Source organism: Coffea eugenioides, unplaced genomic scaffold, assembly GCF_003713205.1.
Source record: "Coffea eugenioides isolate CCC68of unplaced genomic scaffold, Ceug_1.0 ScVebR1_448;HRSCAF=1127, whole genome shotgun sequence".
NCBI lineage: Eukaryota > Viridiplantae > Streptophyta > Magnoliopsida > Gentianales > Rubiaceae > Coffea > Coffea eugenioides.
This window is the reverse complement of record NW_020864286.1, coordinates 1-16,986: the sequence shown is the minus strand read 5'-3', so window position 1 is coordinate 16,986 and position 16,986 is coordinate 1. Positions and strand designations below refer to the sequence as shown.

The window sequence follows — 16,986 nt, the reverse complement described above, 5'->3', positions numbered from 1 at the left end:
GAAATATTATATAAACACCATATTTATGATATTATAATATTTATAATTAATATTAATGTATATTATATATATTAAATATTTATATATGTATTTATACATATTATAAATATTTTATTTTATTTAAAAAATATTTTTATATATTTATAATATATTTATATAATTATTATATATTATATAAATTATATATTTTATAATATATTATATATTATATATATTATACATTTATATAAATGTACGTTTATACATAATATATATATTAATGTATATTTATAATATACATTTATATTATGTATTATATATAATATAATACATTTATACATTTATATTAATATACATAATATTAATTTTACATTTATACATAATATTAATACATTAATACATTTATATTTATTATATTAATACATTTATACATAATATTAATAGATATTTATAATATATTAATCCAAACGGACTTGTATTTCAAAAATGAAATGCTACAGTGCTGTTTTTGAAAAACAACCCCAAAAACAGGTAATTCAAACGGAGCCAAAATTTTCAAATACAATGTTACAGTAATATACAATAACTCAAAAAACATCCCATCCATATTAGTATATCAAATATTTCAAAAAAATTTTATAGTAAAAATTTTTCATATACACTGCTACAATAAAATATTTTAAAAACACCTCCAAAAACAACTAATCCAAACGGAGCCAATTTGAACCCAATGGGTACCCAAGTATTTCTCAAAATTTTCCATCAATTAATGGGTACAATTGGGATTTGTTCCATTTTAAACTCAATATCAAATTCCAATACCTATCCCATCCAAAGTCCCTATGGGCATGGGTAACCCATTGGGACTTGGGACAAATTGCCACCTCCTCTAAGTAGGGTCTTCAGGGGACAAAGATTCACCATAAATCATCAATATAACCACTTGGACGAGGAAGGCAATCACAAGTGCAAAACATACGCTCAACAGAACCATGGAACCAAGATGGTGAGCAGCGGTTACCAAATACCCCGTCCGCTGACACATTTGTTGCGTTAGGGACGAATATGTAGTCCCCGTCCACAACCAGGGTGTGTGCATCGTAAAAGCTCAGTACATCAGAATCAGAAACTCTGCGAAATAATTTTTTACGGACATCATATATAGCATACAACAATTTTTTAAGGATAGCCTATCGTAACCAAGATGTGACGGTGAGGGTCAAATTTTCCCCTCATAATAGGCAGTTCAAAGGCTGAAGGAGAATTCCCTGCAGAAAAAGGGGCCGGGTGGTAAATCCAGTGAACGCCATTGTCCAATCCAGGGAGGATGGTGTTGAGATAAACCAGCCAAATACGGTGATAGGTCCAAACACTCGCCCCATTGATTTGCTGTATCATAAAAGAAGATGAACTCAAGCCAAACGTAACTTTTGTTCGGGTAGACTATGAACTCAAACTATATTCTCTTTAATTTGATCTATAGTTTGTTATAGGCGCCCTCATCATGTATCCAGTGAGTTATATTGACTTGATTTAGTAACAAAGCACATTCGCTTTTAAACCGCTTTAAAATTTTGACAGGTTTCTTGAGTTCTTGGAATTTTTCCCCAGGCAAGCATAACATGTTGGATTTCATCCACAATTTCCATCATAATACCCATATTTGTCACTGATTTAGATTGGAACAAAGCAACATTCCGAGCTCTCCAAATATGATAAACCATGAAAACAAATGCTAGCCTTTTGAATCTGGATAGAAAGGAATCTCCAACCCAATGGTGAGCAATCCAAAATAACTCATCTTCTAACGAGTAATGATCTCTGTAGGTAAAACAAAGGTGTTGCTTTTTTTGCCAAACTGATTTAGTCACCTAGCATTCAAAAAAGAGATGATCAATGCTTTCGTCCTGCTCTTTGCATAGAACACACATTTCAGGGTTTACCTGCACTTCTCCCTATCTGTCAAGAGTAGCTAGCTTGCGCTCACATAGGAGCCAGAGAATGAATGAAAAGCGTGGAATACAGCCTTTACCCCAGACCAACTTGTGCTAGTAAACGACAATTGTCTACTGTCGCAAAGCTACCAAAGCAAATTTCACAATAAAAACTCCAGTTTTATCAGGCAATCAATGAACTTGATTTTCATAGTCTAGTCCAAATTCTGGTGAATTTTAAAAGCGAAAGTCGTTTAAATGTCTTTCACATTTTGGCAAATGAATTTTTTCGTCATTCACTTTTATGACGGAAACTTTACATCTCTGACAAAATCAAATTACTAAAATTTGGTCTCAACCTAGATTTTCAACAACTTTTTACCTTGAATTTATTATGTAACTCACATAAGGTCATTTTTTTAGGGGCAAAAAGGTAAGATCATGTTTGTAGTTAAATAAATGACTTGATTCATATTCATTTTTGTCCCTAAAAAAAGTAAGATCTAATCCGAATCATATTCATTTTTTCTTTTGAAAAAGTAAGATCGGATCCAATCATATTTATTTTTGCTACTGAAAAAGTGAGATCTGACCCTTTTGTACATAAATGGTGATTTTAGACTAAAAAGTAGTCGAAAACTTAAACTCAGATCAAATTTTGCTAAATTAAATTTATAGGGGATGTAAAATTAACATTTTAAAAATGAAGAATAAAAAAATTCATTTGAGAAAATATAAGAACATTTTGATTGATTTTTCCATTCTAAAAGCAAGCTAGGTAGCATTCCAAGGATTGACAGTTAACATCACTTTATACCTCGGAAAGTTGCACACCTTAATGTGTGTCTAACATCCCATTTTAGTCCAATCACTCTCAATTTTTTTGGTAAACGAAAATTTAGCACATGTAAATTCATTTTTCTCAGGGGTTTAAAATTTCTTTAGTCCTTAAGTTGCATCCTTTGGATCAGCCAATTATAAAGTACACCATGTCCAAAAAAAAAAAAGAAAGAAAAAGTACACCACGTATATCAGAAGTGCATAACTCGCAAAATCTTTATAAAATGAATTCTATGATATGTGGATTCAAGGGCTCTTCAGTTGATTTCGGTCTATTCAGTCTGGTTGATATAACTCCTAAAATATTTAGTACAAATTTATATAATTTTAGGGTGATTTCTGTCCAACCCATGATGCCAGCAGCTCTTTTCATTAACTACTGTATCTTACTGCACTCCCACTCTACTTATATTGGCAACATTGAAAACCCAAAAAAACCACTCCATAGCTCAATTTTATAGTTTTATACGTGTATAGAGCCATGAATTGACTCTTTTGAATAGAGCTAGCAAAGCTGTAAAAAAAAAAATTATTGATTGAATACCGATTCATAATGTTCTTGATGCGTAATTGATTATACACAAGAATGCCCTGCTTACAAAATTGAATTTTGCATACTAGCAGACCACAAATGTAATGAACTTGACGGAAGGATTGACAAGAAGATTCAGCTTAATTAGCTGCTGAATCTGCAATTGATAACTAGATAGAAGAATTTTTGGACACTAGAGTAGAGAAAGGAAGAGAGAAAAGAAGAAGGAGAAAGAGAAATTGGTAAAGTAATAGAGAGATGAATTCACTCACAACAGAATTGTTTACAATCTGGAAATCATCCCTACATTTATACAATTTGCTAGCAGAAGATTCCAGACAAGAAGATACAGTTTTGTAACAGAAATGTAACTAACTTCTTCCAGCTAGTAATTAACCGCCTCTCTTTGACACGTCAGCCATGCAATTACTCATTTGATCAATCATGATTTCATGGGACAATACAATGCCTATAGTTATGGTAACCATATTAGAGAAACCTACTATTATAGGTTTCTATTACCTTTAGTGACAGATCAAATTTTTTAGCAACTTTTTTAAATATTATATTAAAATAATTAATATTAACTTTAGTAAGTTTTTAATTAAAACTAGTAAGTATATGCCTGAAAGATAGGTTTTAGTTAGAAATAGAAATTTACACTTTGAGTAATTTAATTTACTTATTATTTGACAAAATTTACTTATGTTTAAATTAAACTTACTAATACTAAAAGTAAAAAATGTACATATTTAAGTAAAAAAGTTACCAGTTTCTGAAAACGGTTTTGGGTTCCTGAAACACTTTCGGGTATCACCAATCTCTTTAAAGTCATCTGCCTTCTTCTTATTTAGTTCTCAATTCCAACGATACGATTGAATAAACAAGCAAAGGTTTTCACTTTGGTCCACACTTTCTCTTGGTTACAATTGAATAAATTTTCTCACTTCAAAATTTTCATCTTTAGTTCCCACTTTCCCTCTATCCTTTCTCTTGGCTGTAATTTATTTATATTTCATTTGTTTTGTTTGTCAAGAATTTCTTGCAAAATCAAGGCTGAGAATTTGAAGATGTTATTGCAATTTTGGGGCTGAAAATGTCCGTTGAAACATCTAGGAAATGGTTGTAGTTTTGATTGTCTACGGGTAAAATATGCTTAATAGCCATACGAAACATCTAGGAAAGGACTTGAGACTAGGCGTTTAAGTTAAATGTAATTAATTTGTGAATGCATATAAGATATTTGATAAAATATCAAAGAGAAATTTGTATGTTATGATTGCTACTCTGTGCGGGTGAGAAAATTAAAAGTTCTAATTGCCAAATGGACCGTTACTATACTCACTCAATTATTTTCGAATCTAGATAGTATTTTTCTCCTTCCTCTCTTTAATTTTAGTCGTTCTAAAGCAATTATGCAATTTAACATTACTTTCAGCAATCTTTGAGTATGGGTTGCATAGGATTCCAATCTTTGGGTATGATCAACTTGAGTATAGATTGCGTAGGAGTCCAAAGTTGTAATATTTTCATATGTACTGCAAAGAATTTAAGTAAAAATCTCATAAAACATACATCAACACAAACATTGACATGATAGCTTCTTTGACTGACACGATAGCTTCTTTGACATGATAGCTTCTAGGATCACGCTGAAAATAGAAGAAATGACAGTTCATATAGATGAGCTAGTACAGTTATCTAACAAATCGGCCAAGTTTGGTGGTGGTATAAGTTGGAGAACCATTGTTGATCAGCTTAACAAATTATCTTCTGATGAAATTCAACTATTAACATTTGATTCCATTGAAGATGTCAGAGAATTTTACCTATGTCATAGCAAAATGGTCGGTTTTGGTATTAGAGAACGTGATGAAAAGAAAGATCAGAAAGGTATTGTGACATACAAATGGTGGGTATGCAACAGAGAGGGCTTTAGAAATAGCAAATGGTTAAATTTAGTTAACCGTAAGAAAGAGGCAAAACGTCTTATGAGAGTTGGTTGTCTGGCAACTATAATTGTGCAATGGAATAAGGATATTTAGAAGTTTACAATTAAGCGGTTTAATATGGATCACAATTACCAATTGGCAAATCAAGAATTTGTACAATTTCTTCGATCACATAGGAGTGTCAACCCAGCAGACTTGGAGCATGCTATTTTGATGCATGGAGTTGGTATTCGAATTCCTCAAATAGTGGACCTTCAAGCTTACCAAGCTGGGGGCCACAACAAGATGGGATACACAGAAAAGGATCTACGAAATGCTGTTGACCAATTCCATAGGAATGCACTTGAAGTTGGTGATGCCTCTCAGGTATTTGGATGGTCGAGCAAATGGTGAGCCGAATTTCTTTTACAAGTATGCTGTTGACGTGGAGAAGCGATTGATATGACTGTTTTGGACAGATTCTCAATCTCGTTTGGATTACCAATATTTTGGTGATGTTCTTGTCTTTGACTCCACATACCGCACTAATGCTTATAGGAAGCCACTAGTAATTTTGGCCGGTGTAAATCATCACTATGTTACCACAATTTTTGGTTGTGCATTAATTGCTGATGAGACCGAGGACACATATAAGTGGGTATTAGAAACATTTTTGGAGGCCATGGAAAAAAAGACACCTATCTCAGTTGTCATTGATGGGGATGGTGCAATGAGAAATGCAATAAAGGCAGTCATTCCTTATGCCTGTCACCGATTATGTGCTTGGCATTTAAAAAGAAATGTTGTTGCCAATACAAATAAGGGGTTCGTTCTTGATTTTGATGTGGCTATGGACATGTTTTGCAGCCATGAGGAGTTTGAGAGAAGGTGGCATTTGCCAGTTGAAAAACACAATTTGAAAGATAACCAATGGGTTGTGGATTTATACAACAAAAGGGAAAAATGGGCTGCTGCATTTTTGAGAGGACACTTTTTTGCTGGTATGAAATCAACCCAAAGATCAGAGCAATTGAATGCTACGGCGCACAAGTAGCTTCAATTCAAAATGCTACTTTACCCGTTTGCTCAACGATTTGAGCTATTTTTATCAAAAGTTAGACTGAATGAACACAAGGAAGAATGTATCACAAGTCAGTCATCTCCTGTTCTAATTACTCATTTGAGAGAATTGGAAGGAAATGTTGCAAGCATTTTCACGAGAAAGATTTTTTTAAAGATTCGTGATGAAATTTCTGCTGAAGTCTCACTCCTCCTCGTTTCAGTTGTTGATCAAGATAAGGTAAAGTTATATACATTAATTCACTAAGTACTTGCATCAAATTTGCTCTTGGCAAGTGGAATTGGATAAATCTGAACGGACAACACAAGAATGCATAATTGATTATACACAAGAATGCCCTGCTTACAAAATTGAATTCGGCTTACTGGAAGACCACAATGTAATGAACTTGACGGAAGACTTGACAAGAAGATTCAGCTTAGTTGCTGAATCTGCAATTGATAACTAGATAGAAGAATTTTTGGACAGTGGAGAAAGGGAAGAGAGAAAAGAAGAAGGAGAAGGAGAAATTGGGAAAGTAATAGAGAGATGAATTCATTCACAACAAAATTGTTTAAATTCTGGAAATCGACCCTACATTTATACAATTTGCCAGCAGAAGATTCGAGACAAGAATAGCAGAAATGCTGCTTAACAGAATTTGTAACAGAAATGTAACTAACATCTTCTAGCTAATAATTAACCGCCTCTCCTTGACACGTCAGCCATGCAGTTACTCATTTGATCAATCATGATTTCATGACACAACCATCTCAATTTGTTAGAGAAGCAAAAATACTTATAAAACTTTCACAAGTTTGATGAATTTCATGGTAAGTACTCAATGCAACAATAATCTTTCTCGGGAGCAAGAAACATATCCTTTACAACAAATTACTACATCACAGAATGTGTGTCGCGGAATCCTTCGAATTCTCTAATTTTTCATGGATATTAATTGCCAGCTAATAGAGCAATTCCGAGATATTCTTGGCCTACTTTGAAGATAGTCAAAGATGAGCAATTCAAAGAACTTTGTTCTTGGTATCCTCTAAAGAATTCTATTAGCTTTGATAGGGATTGAAAATAGGTTAATAGAAGAATTAGTAATACAGCAATTGCTGGGGTTCCATTGGTGATTTTATTGTCAAGCAAATGAAGGAAGGAAAGAGAGAAGAAAAAGAAAAAAGTTTAAGAGTAAATTTTATATACACTGACTGACAGTGTATACACTATCAAGGTTAGATGCACGACACATATATAAAATTTGAATTTCAAATTCAAATTTGAATTATGTAGTATGCATCCAATGGTGAAAATACATGTATTGTCACAACATAGAAAATTAATTTAAAGTTTAATGGGTATTTTCAGACTTTTAATGCCTAACCTGACTAGCGAACGATTAAGCAGTCAACTGTTTGCTGGCTAACAATAGGGGTGTATTTGTTAGAAACTTTGGAGTTTGAAGGTTTGTTTTGTTATTTGGACAAACCTAAGGGTCTAAATAGTAGTTTGGATAAACCTCGCGGGAAGTAAGTGTAATTAACGGATAAATAAATGATCGGGGGCCCGAGTTCACAATCATTGTATAGCCTCACCAGGGTTTGATGACCACGATGGGGAGGAACAGGTCACCACCCGCCGGTAAGCTGAGGAACAAAAGGCAGACGAAGAAAGCCAGGGTTGCTGATCCCTTGGAGGAAGAAAGATCATGCATCTATGTTCTTGTCCAGGATGCTCTCGCAAAAGAGTTCTGGTTTGCAATTGATTTAAATGCTGCCAACAGGAAAGATGGCTGCGGCGGCGGGCGTGCAGGTGCTGGTCTTTGCGCTCGGAAACTGGAGATGCGATATCCACTCCAAGGCGTCCACCTTGTTACTTTCGGTTCATATATGACCCTGATTTACGGTTTGGGAGGCGATATCTTGGTGCCTGACCCATCGTGTTGTTCCCTTGGACGCCAGAAAATCTTGCGCTCCATCTACTTCTACGACACAGCAAATCCGGCAAGGGGGTGGGTCAGAGGTCCTGATATGATTGCAACCAGACGTGAGCCCCGTCACCAAGTAGTTGACGGCAAGCTTTGCGTGCTGGGAGGGATAGCCTTTTCTGATGATGAATTGGATTGTTGTGATCAACCTCGTTATGTATGGGCTGAGTATCTGGATTTGTCGCTGCCCTTTTCGGATTGGAAATGGCATCCAGTGGATGTACCACCTGGCGACTCTGGCGGCCTTCTTTCGGAGTGGAAATCTCTCTCAGCCTCTAAGTTTCCTCTGATGAAGGGAAAATTTGATCCCCAGCGCCACGTCTTGGCTCACATAGGTTGGCCTCAGCGAATTACTGTATGCTATGATGTCCATAGTAAATTATTGAGTAGAGTTTCTGATTCTGGTGCGCTGAGCTCGTATTCTGCGCATGCCATGTTTGTGGACGGCGACTACGTATTCATACCTGACGCAACAGCGGTGCTAGCCATGGGGGTGTTTCACGACGACAAAGACACGCGCTCAGCACCTTGGTTCCAGGGTTTTGTCCGGGGTATGTACGGAAATTGTGGTCGCCTTCCTCCTCCTCGTTTTCGCGGTATTTGTCCCGAAGACCCTGATGCATTTCTGCTCGTGCCAATTGCTCCCTTCAAATATGCTACGGTTTGGTCCCCTGATCTCAAGGAGGAACCCTGTGATGTTAGGCTGTCTGTGTTCACTGTTTCTCCTCCTGCCTCTCCTCGTCTCAATAGCACCACTTTGCGTGCTCGTTTTGAGGTATCAGATGAGCATCTTCCCCTGGGGTTGCCACTGAATGTACGCGTTTTGGCGGCTGTTGCAGTGTGAGCTTCTGGCGGCCATAACAGTCATATTTTTGTTTGCTATCATAGTTATGCTTTGGTCCTGCTATAACCTATTGACTTTGTTTCTTTGGGGACACTTTGTAGTAAATTTTATTGCTGTTCATATATGTCAGCGCTTTGATTATTCTTCAGTGCATTTTTTTTCCTCTTCATGGAATTTGAAAGTCTGGTCTGGACCTTGAAAAGGATGCAAGTTTTGATTGATGCTTGTCATTTCTCACTGGATTCCTTTAATTGCAGACTCCCTGCTTCCCTGTCAAGGCATGATCTATCCATGGATGCTGTTTTGACAGAAGCATCAGTGGAGAAGGTGAGTGACAATTTCTTTTATTTCAATTCTGTAAGAACGGGTGGTAGCAAGTGTGTCTTAGCGGATGTATAGAGCGGATCCTATGCTAGTGATGTTTCTTACTCTCTTTTACCTTTGATTCTCTCCCCTTCCCTGTTTGCGTGGGGGTCGCTGACTTTGCCCCCAACTGGTGTGATGGTGTTGTGGTAATAGTTGTGGTGGTGGCGTTTGGTTGGATTAAAGGAGGGTGGGATGGGACTAGAGGCAACGCCATCATGGTGAGAGAAATCACATCAGAATCTAGAAGGGAAAGAACAGGTATAGAAGGAACTAAATATTTCCACATCATTAGCATAGGCATCACACCGGTAAAGTTCCGTAGACTGTAAGAATACTCAAAATGTTTTATTGTCTCCATCAATTGTTCATTTCTTTTGTTGCTCTACTTTTGTAGCAGGTTTATTGAGGACTCTTTTCATTGATCAGATGTTCTGTTGCTTTGCCATGGATGTTATAGATGTTGCTGATATTTGCTTTTATTTGTGGTTTAGGATGCCTAAGAAATTGCTAATTAACCCCAGAGTGGATTTTTGAACAATGATTGCTCAGTTTCTCATCTAATGGTCTTTTAAACCCTCAGTTTGATTGTTCAACCTTTAAGCAGGGTAGAAATGGACAACGGAAACAACTGTGTTCCCCCCACCCCCCCCCCCCCCTTTCTTTCTCTGTCTTATCCCCAGAGAAAAGAGTATTCAAGAAAATAGTTCCTTTTCTTTTAATTGTGGTTTTAATTGTGAAAAGTATTGTACATTGCTATGCTCTGTCTGCGTTTGGTACTGATTGGACAATGCGAGAGACGTAAACGGTTCAAAGGATGCACCATTTGCATCATCCCACTAGGCATGCCAAATTCTGTCATTAATTATGGCCAGAAAATGCTTTCGATGCAGTATGTGCAGCAGATTGAGCATGTTTAGCTGGCTTGGGTAGTGAGTTTGTCGTTTGGGCTTTAAAGACACCATAGTCAACTTTTAGTTTGACTGCTGAAGTCATTTATATTTCTTAATTCATCCAAATTCTTGTTCTGGGGCTGTTTCTAAGTGTGGTTGATTAAAAAACCATTCTTTGTTTAGAATTTTTTAAACTGTCCACTTATTCAGCTGAGTTTGACGGTCAAATTGGGAGTAGTACACCTAAGTTCAAAACCCTAATCACTGGAACTGATGCCTACCTTCCTTTGTTCTTTGCACAGGGGACCAGCAGTATGGAGACGGACTAGGTTTTAAGGACCACTGATATATGTCTCAGCATGTAACTATGTCTGCTTAACTATCAAGATGTTCACCTTTTGCCTGCTTTGTATTTTGGTGAATCAATTAGAGAGCTTGGTTGAAAGTCCAAGGCAATATTGCGTTGTAGATTGGTTTTTATGGTTTGAGTGGTTTTAGGTGCTTTACTTTCTCTATCTTATTTCTTACTGTACCCTATTTGGTAAGTGAGTTTTTTGTCTAAAATTTTGCTGTAGCAGTTGTAGAAATTTTTTTTTGAATATTTTAAAGTGTATAGATTAAAAATTTTGAGAAGTTTTTTGAGATTACGTAACTAAAATTATTAAAAAAGTTGTAACAGACAAATTTGGTCAAAAACCTACTTGCCAAACAAGGCCTATGTATCACAAAATGAAATTGTGCTGAAATTTATGATTGTAGGGTGAAGTGGTCTAGGCAGAAATTTATGAATGTCTCAGCATTTTTGCACAATATAATATACAGTAATATTTATTTTGTTACTTTGTTAAATTTTGTCCATGTAGATTAAGTCATTATATGAATACCACTACGTGAGTAAATGAGGAAAAAAGCGTACCTCAAAAAAAAAAAGGTAAATAATCGTACACACAAAAAAAAAAGCCTCTACTAACTTTTTTTTTTCTTTTTCTGAAAAAACTAACAATAATCTCACTAATTTTATCGAAAGCTAACGTACTTGTTCCAATCCAGCGTCAAAAACATTTTGAACAGCACTAGCAGCCTGCACTCTGCACCTTCATTAAACACTTCTGTTTATTTCTGTAACTCTTACCATATGCTCAACGGTGAAACCCATAGTTAAAGTAAGCCACAAAACATGAACTCGTCATTATCTCCTTCTTCTTCTGTCCATTTACACTTCTGATGATTTACGTCATTATCTCCTTCTTCTTCTTCTGTCCATTTCTTCAGTATTCTTCTCTCCGGGGAAAAGACTGAAGAGGTGGCATTTGGCGTTGGGGTTCTTATTTCATGATGCCAGCAGTGCTTTTCATTAACTACTGTATCTTACTGCATTCCCACTCTCCTTATATTGGCAGCATATAAACTCCAAAAAAAAAAACACACTTCATAGCTCTATTGTGTATGGTTTCATACATGTAAAGAGCCATGAATGAATTGACTCTTGTTAACAGCTTAAATTATTCTACTTGTCTCACTTTATATACCCACACGAAGCACTGAACCCTAACTACGAGGCCTAAGATTATGACACAAAAATCAAGACGTGAATAGAGCAAAGCTGTAAAAAAAAATATTTATTGATTGAATATCGATTCATAATGTTCTTCAAGTATAATTGATTATACGCAAGAATTCCTGCTTAAAAAATTGAATTTTACTTACTAGTGGACCACAACCATCTCAATTTGTTAGGGAAGCCACATGCATGTAGCAAATGGGCTAATTATGATGAAGAGACAAAATCCTTACAAAACATCACAAGTTGATGAATTTCACGGTAAATACTTAATGCAACAATATCTTTCTTGGGAAACAAGAACATATCCTTCACAACAAATGACTACATCATAGAATCTGTGAAGTGGAATCTTTAGAATTGTCTAATTTTTCCTCGATACTATTTATTCGCCGATTTTGAAGATAGTCAAAGATGAGTTTTTAGGCTGAATCTGACATCTATGACGTAGATAAGACAGGAGGAATCAAAGGGGTCCAAAAACCAGATTTGAAAATGAGTGGAGGCTGGCATTTCCTGGAGGAGTGATAGGCTGGTTTTGGTCAATTCATGAAATTTAGCAGGACAAAATTTTTTTAACTAAAGGTCCTCCTAGAGTTGGAAATCTGAATCATATATTTGGATTCTACGTGCCACGCACCTATCAGAGGTTTTGGTGTCAAACGCAGTAAAAGTGGTTAAACCTAAAAGTTTTACACCGTCTATAGATAGGGAGAGACATTTCCCCAGTTGCGCCTCACTAGGGTTTGATGACCACGATGGGGAGGAACAGGTCACCACCAGCCGGTAAGCTGAGGAACAAACGGCAGACGAAGAAAGCAAGCGTTGCTGATCCCTTGGTAGAAGAGAGATCATGCATCTATTTTCTTGTCAAGGAGGAATGTGTTCGTGATTATCCTCTCGAAAAACAGTTTTGGTTTGCAATTGATTTAAATGCTGCCAACAGGAAAGCTGGCTACGGCAGCGGGCGTGCAGGTACTGGTCATTGTGCTCGGAAACTGGAGATGCGACATCCACTCCAAGGCGTCCACCTTGTTACTTTCGGATCATATACGACCCTGATTTACGGTTTGGGAGGCGCAATCAAAGTGCCTGACCCATCGTGTCCTTCCCTTGTACGCCAGAAAATCTTGCGCTCCATCTACTTTTACGATACCGCAAATCCGGCAAGGGGGTGGTTCAAGGGTCCTGATATGATTGCAACCAGACGTGAGCCCCGTCACCAAGTAGTTGACGGCAAGCTTTGCGTGCTGGGAGGCGTAGCCGTATCTGATGATGAATTGTTTTGTTGGGATCAACCTCGTTATGTATGGGGTGAGTGTCTGGATTTGTCACTGCCCTTTTCGGATTGGAAATGGCATCCACTGGATGTACCACCTGGCGACTCTGGCGGCCTCCTTTCGGAGTGGGAATCTCTCTCAGCCTCTAAGTTTCCTCTGATGAAGGGAAAATTTGATCCCCAGCGCCACGTCTTGGCTCACATAGGTTGGTCTCAGCAAATTACTGTATGCTATGATGTCCATAGTAAATTATTGAGAAGAGTTTCTGATTCTGGTGCGCTGAGCTCGTATGTTGGGCACGCCATGTTTGTGGACGGCGACTATGTATTCATACCTGACGCAACAGCCGTGGTAGCCATCGGGGTGTTTCACGACCACAAAGACGCGCGCTCAGTACCTTGGTTCCACGGTTTTGTCCAGGGTATGTATGGAAATTGTGGTCGCCTTCCTTCTCCTCGTTATATTGGTCCTGATGGTTGGCCTATTATTCCCGAAGACCCTGATGCATTTCTGCTTGTGCCAATTGCTCCCTTTAAATATGCTACGCTTTGGTCCCCTCATGTCAATCGGGATCAAGAGAAAGAGAAATCCTGTGTTGTTAGGTTGTCTGTGTTCACTGTTTCTCCTCCTGCCTCTCCTCGTCTCCATAGCACCATTTTGCGTGCTCGCCTTGAGGTATCAGATGAGCATCTTGAGCTGGGGTTGCCTGCGAATGTACGCATTTTAGCAGCTGTTGCAGTGTGAGCTTCTTGCGGCTATGACACTTATATTTTTGTTTTCTATCATAGTTAATCTTTTGGTCCGGCTATAACCTATTGACTTTGTTTCTGTGGGGACACATTGCTGTTCATATATATCAGCGCTGATTAAGCTTCGGTGTACTTTTTTCTTCTTCATGGAATTCGAAAGTCTAGTGTGGACCATGAAAAGGATGCAAGGTCTGCTTGATGCTTGTTATTTCCCACTGGATTTCTTTAATTGCAGACTCCCTTCTTCCCTGTCAACGCATGACCTACCCAAGAATGATGTTTTGACAGAAGAAGCAGTCAACAAGGTGAGTGACAATCTCTTTTAGTTCAATTCTGTAAGAACGTGTGGTGGCAAGTGTCTAAATGGATACACAGAAGGGTAGAAAAGGAGAATGGACAGAAATTTGTGTCCACCTCCCAAAAAAAAATTTTCTGGGGAAAAGAGTACTGAAGAAAAATGTACTGCAGGAGTTTTGTAGTATAACTTGCTATTTTTAGGATTTTTTTGTAAAAAAATATATTGTAGAGATTTAACATATGTGAGATAAAAAGATGTTTAAAAAATGTGTTCACGAAGAAAGTAAAAATTTTTCTATGTTTCTGCTCTTAGTTTCTTTTCTTTTAATTGTGGAAAGTGTTGTTACTTAATGCGCTCCCTTTGAGTTTGACGGTTAATTGGATAGTGTGAGAGATGTGTAGACCATTCAGAGGACGTTCCATTCTTATCAACCAGTTGGCCTGCCGAATTTTGCAATGAATTATGGCCAGAAAATGCTTCTGATGCAGTATGTGTAGGAGATGAGAATGTTCTGCTGGCCTAGACAATGAGTTTGTCTTCTGGACTTTAAAGATGCCATATATTTCTTCACCACCTTTTTTCTGTAAGTCTTCACCACCCCCTATATTTTTTGTTCATGCATATTTTGATGGGGCAGCTGCTCCAAATTCTTTTTCTGTTTTTTTTTTTTAATTTAAATGTGGTTGATCAAAAACTATTCTTTGTTAAGAATTTTTACAGCTGTCCAGTTACTCAGCTTAGTTGATAGTCAAATTGGAGGCAGTAAAATTAAGTTGATCACAGCTAGTTCAAAACCCTAATAACTGGAATTGAATTGGTACCCACCTACATTTTTTGTTCTTTGCCCAGGGGACAAGCAGCATCTCCTTTTGACTAGTATATCTGAGTCTCAGCATGTAAATATGTCTTCTTGACTATGAAGGACGTTCACCTTTTGCCTATGTGCTTTTTGATGAATCAATTAGAGCTTATGGCATGGTAGATTGGTTTTATGTTTCGTGTCTTTTTCATAATATGCTTCAGGATTATTGGCAAAGTCCAGCAACCCTACACTCTAACCAGGGGAAGCCATCTCTCCTCCTTCGGGTTTCAAGGTCGGTCTCAGTCCAACCATAACTAATTCATCCATCAAACAACACCTTTGATTGATCACAATTCAACATGGGGAAGAAAACAAAGTGACAAAGGAACACCTAATATATATATGGCGGGGTAGATTGGTTTTATGGAATTGAAACCGGCCGTTTGCATTTGGTCCAAATTCTAGCAAAAAAAAATTATTGATTGAATTCCAATTCATAATGTTCTTCAAGTATAATTGATTATACGCAAGAAGTCCTGCTTAAAAAATTGAATTTTACTTACTAGTGGACCACAACTATCTCAATTTGTTAGGGAAGCCACATGCATGTAGCAAATCGGCTAATTATGATGAAGGACAAAATCCTTATAAAACTTCACAAGTTGATGGATTTCACGGTAAATACTTAATGCAACAATCTTTCTTGGAAAACAAGAACACATCCTTCACAACAAATGACTACATCATAGAATGTGTGTGGTGGAATCTTTTGAATTGTCTAATTTTTCCTGGATACTATTATTCGCCCATTGTGAAGATAGTCAAGGATGAGTTTTTAGGCTGAATCTGATATCTATGACGTAGATAAGACAGGAGGAATCAAAAGGGGTCCAAAAACCAGATTTGAAAATGACCGGAGGCTGGCATTTGCTGGAGAAGTGATAGGCTGGTTTTGGTCAATTCATCAAATTTAGCAGGACAAAAAATTTTTGCTAAAGGTCCTCCCAGAGTTGGAAATCTGAATCATATATTTGGATTCTACGTGCCACGCACATGACTATTATCATTGTTTAATCTCAGTTGTGATGAGGATTGCAACGAACTCAGGGCTGAATGGCCTCATAGTCAATAAGCGGCCGGTCACATGATCATCAGCTGCTTCCAAGTTCCAAGCTGGTAAACAATTAGGATAAAGATTAAGCTATGTCACCATTCAGAATTAGCACGATTGATGGCTAGACGAGAAATCAGGGGAGGCAAAAGGCTAGCATGCTGCTCCACCGTAGCTCCGAATTTGCTTGAAATCCTAATTGTTAATATTCTCAAGAAAACATGCCATTTCCAAACTGAGGTAATGAAAATTATATCAAGATTCGGTGTACATTTCCGATTGTAGCTGTAACAAAATTCATCAGCTTACCCTTTATAGAGACAGATAATAGCTCCGCATGCATCTCACAATGATACTATTTGTCATTTCAAAAAGCTCAAAAATGTAACGAAAATCTAGAACTAATGATAAAACATTTTTGGTGAAGACATCATCAAATTGTACTATTGTACTTTGGGATCCCATCATGCCTCATGTCCATGGTGGTTATATACCTAGTCTAATGTTGACTGAAGTTACGATTGGAACAAAAAACGATCGGTACAACACTAAGGGTCCGTTTGTTTCGGGTGAAAATGTTTTCCAGGAAAATATTTTCCTAATTTCCCGTGTTTGGTTGCATAAAAGTTACTGAAAACATTTTCCTATGTAAAATATTTTCACTCATCTTATGGAAAACAACTTCCCTTCCAAACTTACTGAAGTTGTTTTCTGAAATGCATGCATCCCGCCTGTAGTATGTTCCAAACTTATTGAAAACATCTTGTAGTATGTTTTTTTTTTTTAGTGTAAACAGGAGGACTCGAACCCAAGACT

General features: G+C 37.1%; 1 protein-coding gene across 2 annotated transcripts; it reads left to right on the top strand.

Moving 5' to 3' along the window:
* The first annotated feature begins 7,884 nt into the window (after positions 1-7,884).
* Positions 7,885-10,849, top strand: LOC113758280. Of its 2 annotated transcripts, XM_027301204.1 has the most exons (4): positions 7,885-9,109; positions 9,371-9,440; positions 9,633-9,737; positions 10,672-10,849. In XM_027301204.1, exons 1-3 carry the CDS (start codon positions 7,887-7,889, stop codon positions 9,699-9,701), a joined length of 1,362 nt encoding a protein of 453 aa, XP_027157005.1. In that variant the 5' UTR covers positions 7,885-7,886; the 3' UTR covers positions 9,702-9,737; positions 10,672-10,849. The 2 variants fall into 2 exon arrangements, with proteins under 2 accessions (XP_027157005.1, XP_027157006.1); XM_027301205.1 differs by lacking the exon at positions 9,633-9,737.
* Positions 10,850-16,986: the final 6,137 nt, after the last annotated feature.

Coding starts and splice junctions, on each gene's coding strand:
- LOC113758280 (XM_027301204.1), top strand. CDS start 7,887: ATGACCACGATGGGGAGGAACAGGTCACCACCCGCCGGTAAGCTGAGG. Junction 9,110..9,370: donor GTTTTGGCGGCTGTTGCAGT/GTGAGCTTCTGG, acceptor CTTTAATTGCAG/ACTCCCTGCTTCCCTGTCAA. Junction 9,441..9,632: donor CAGAAGCATCAGTGGAGAAG/GTGAGTGACAAT, acceptor TTGTGGTAATAG/TTGTGGTGGTGGCGTTTGGT.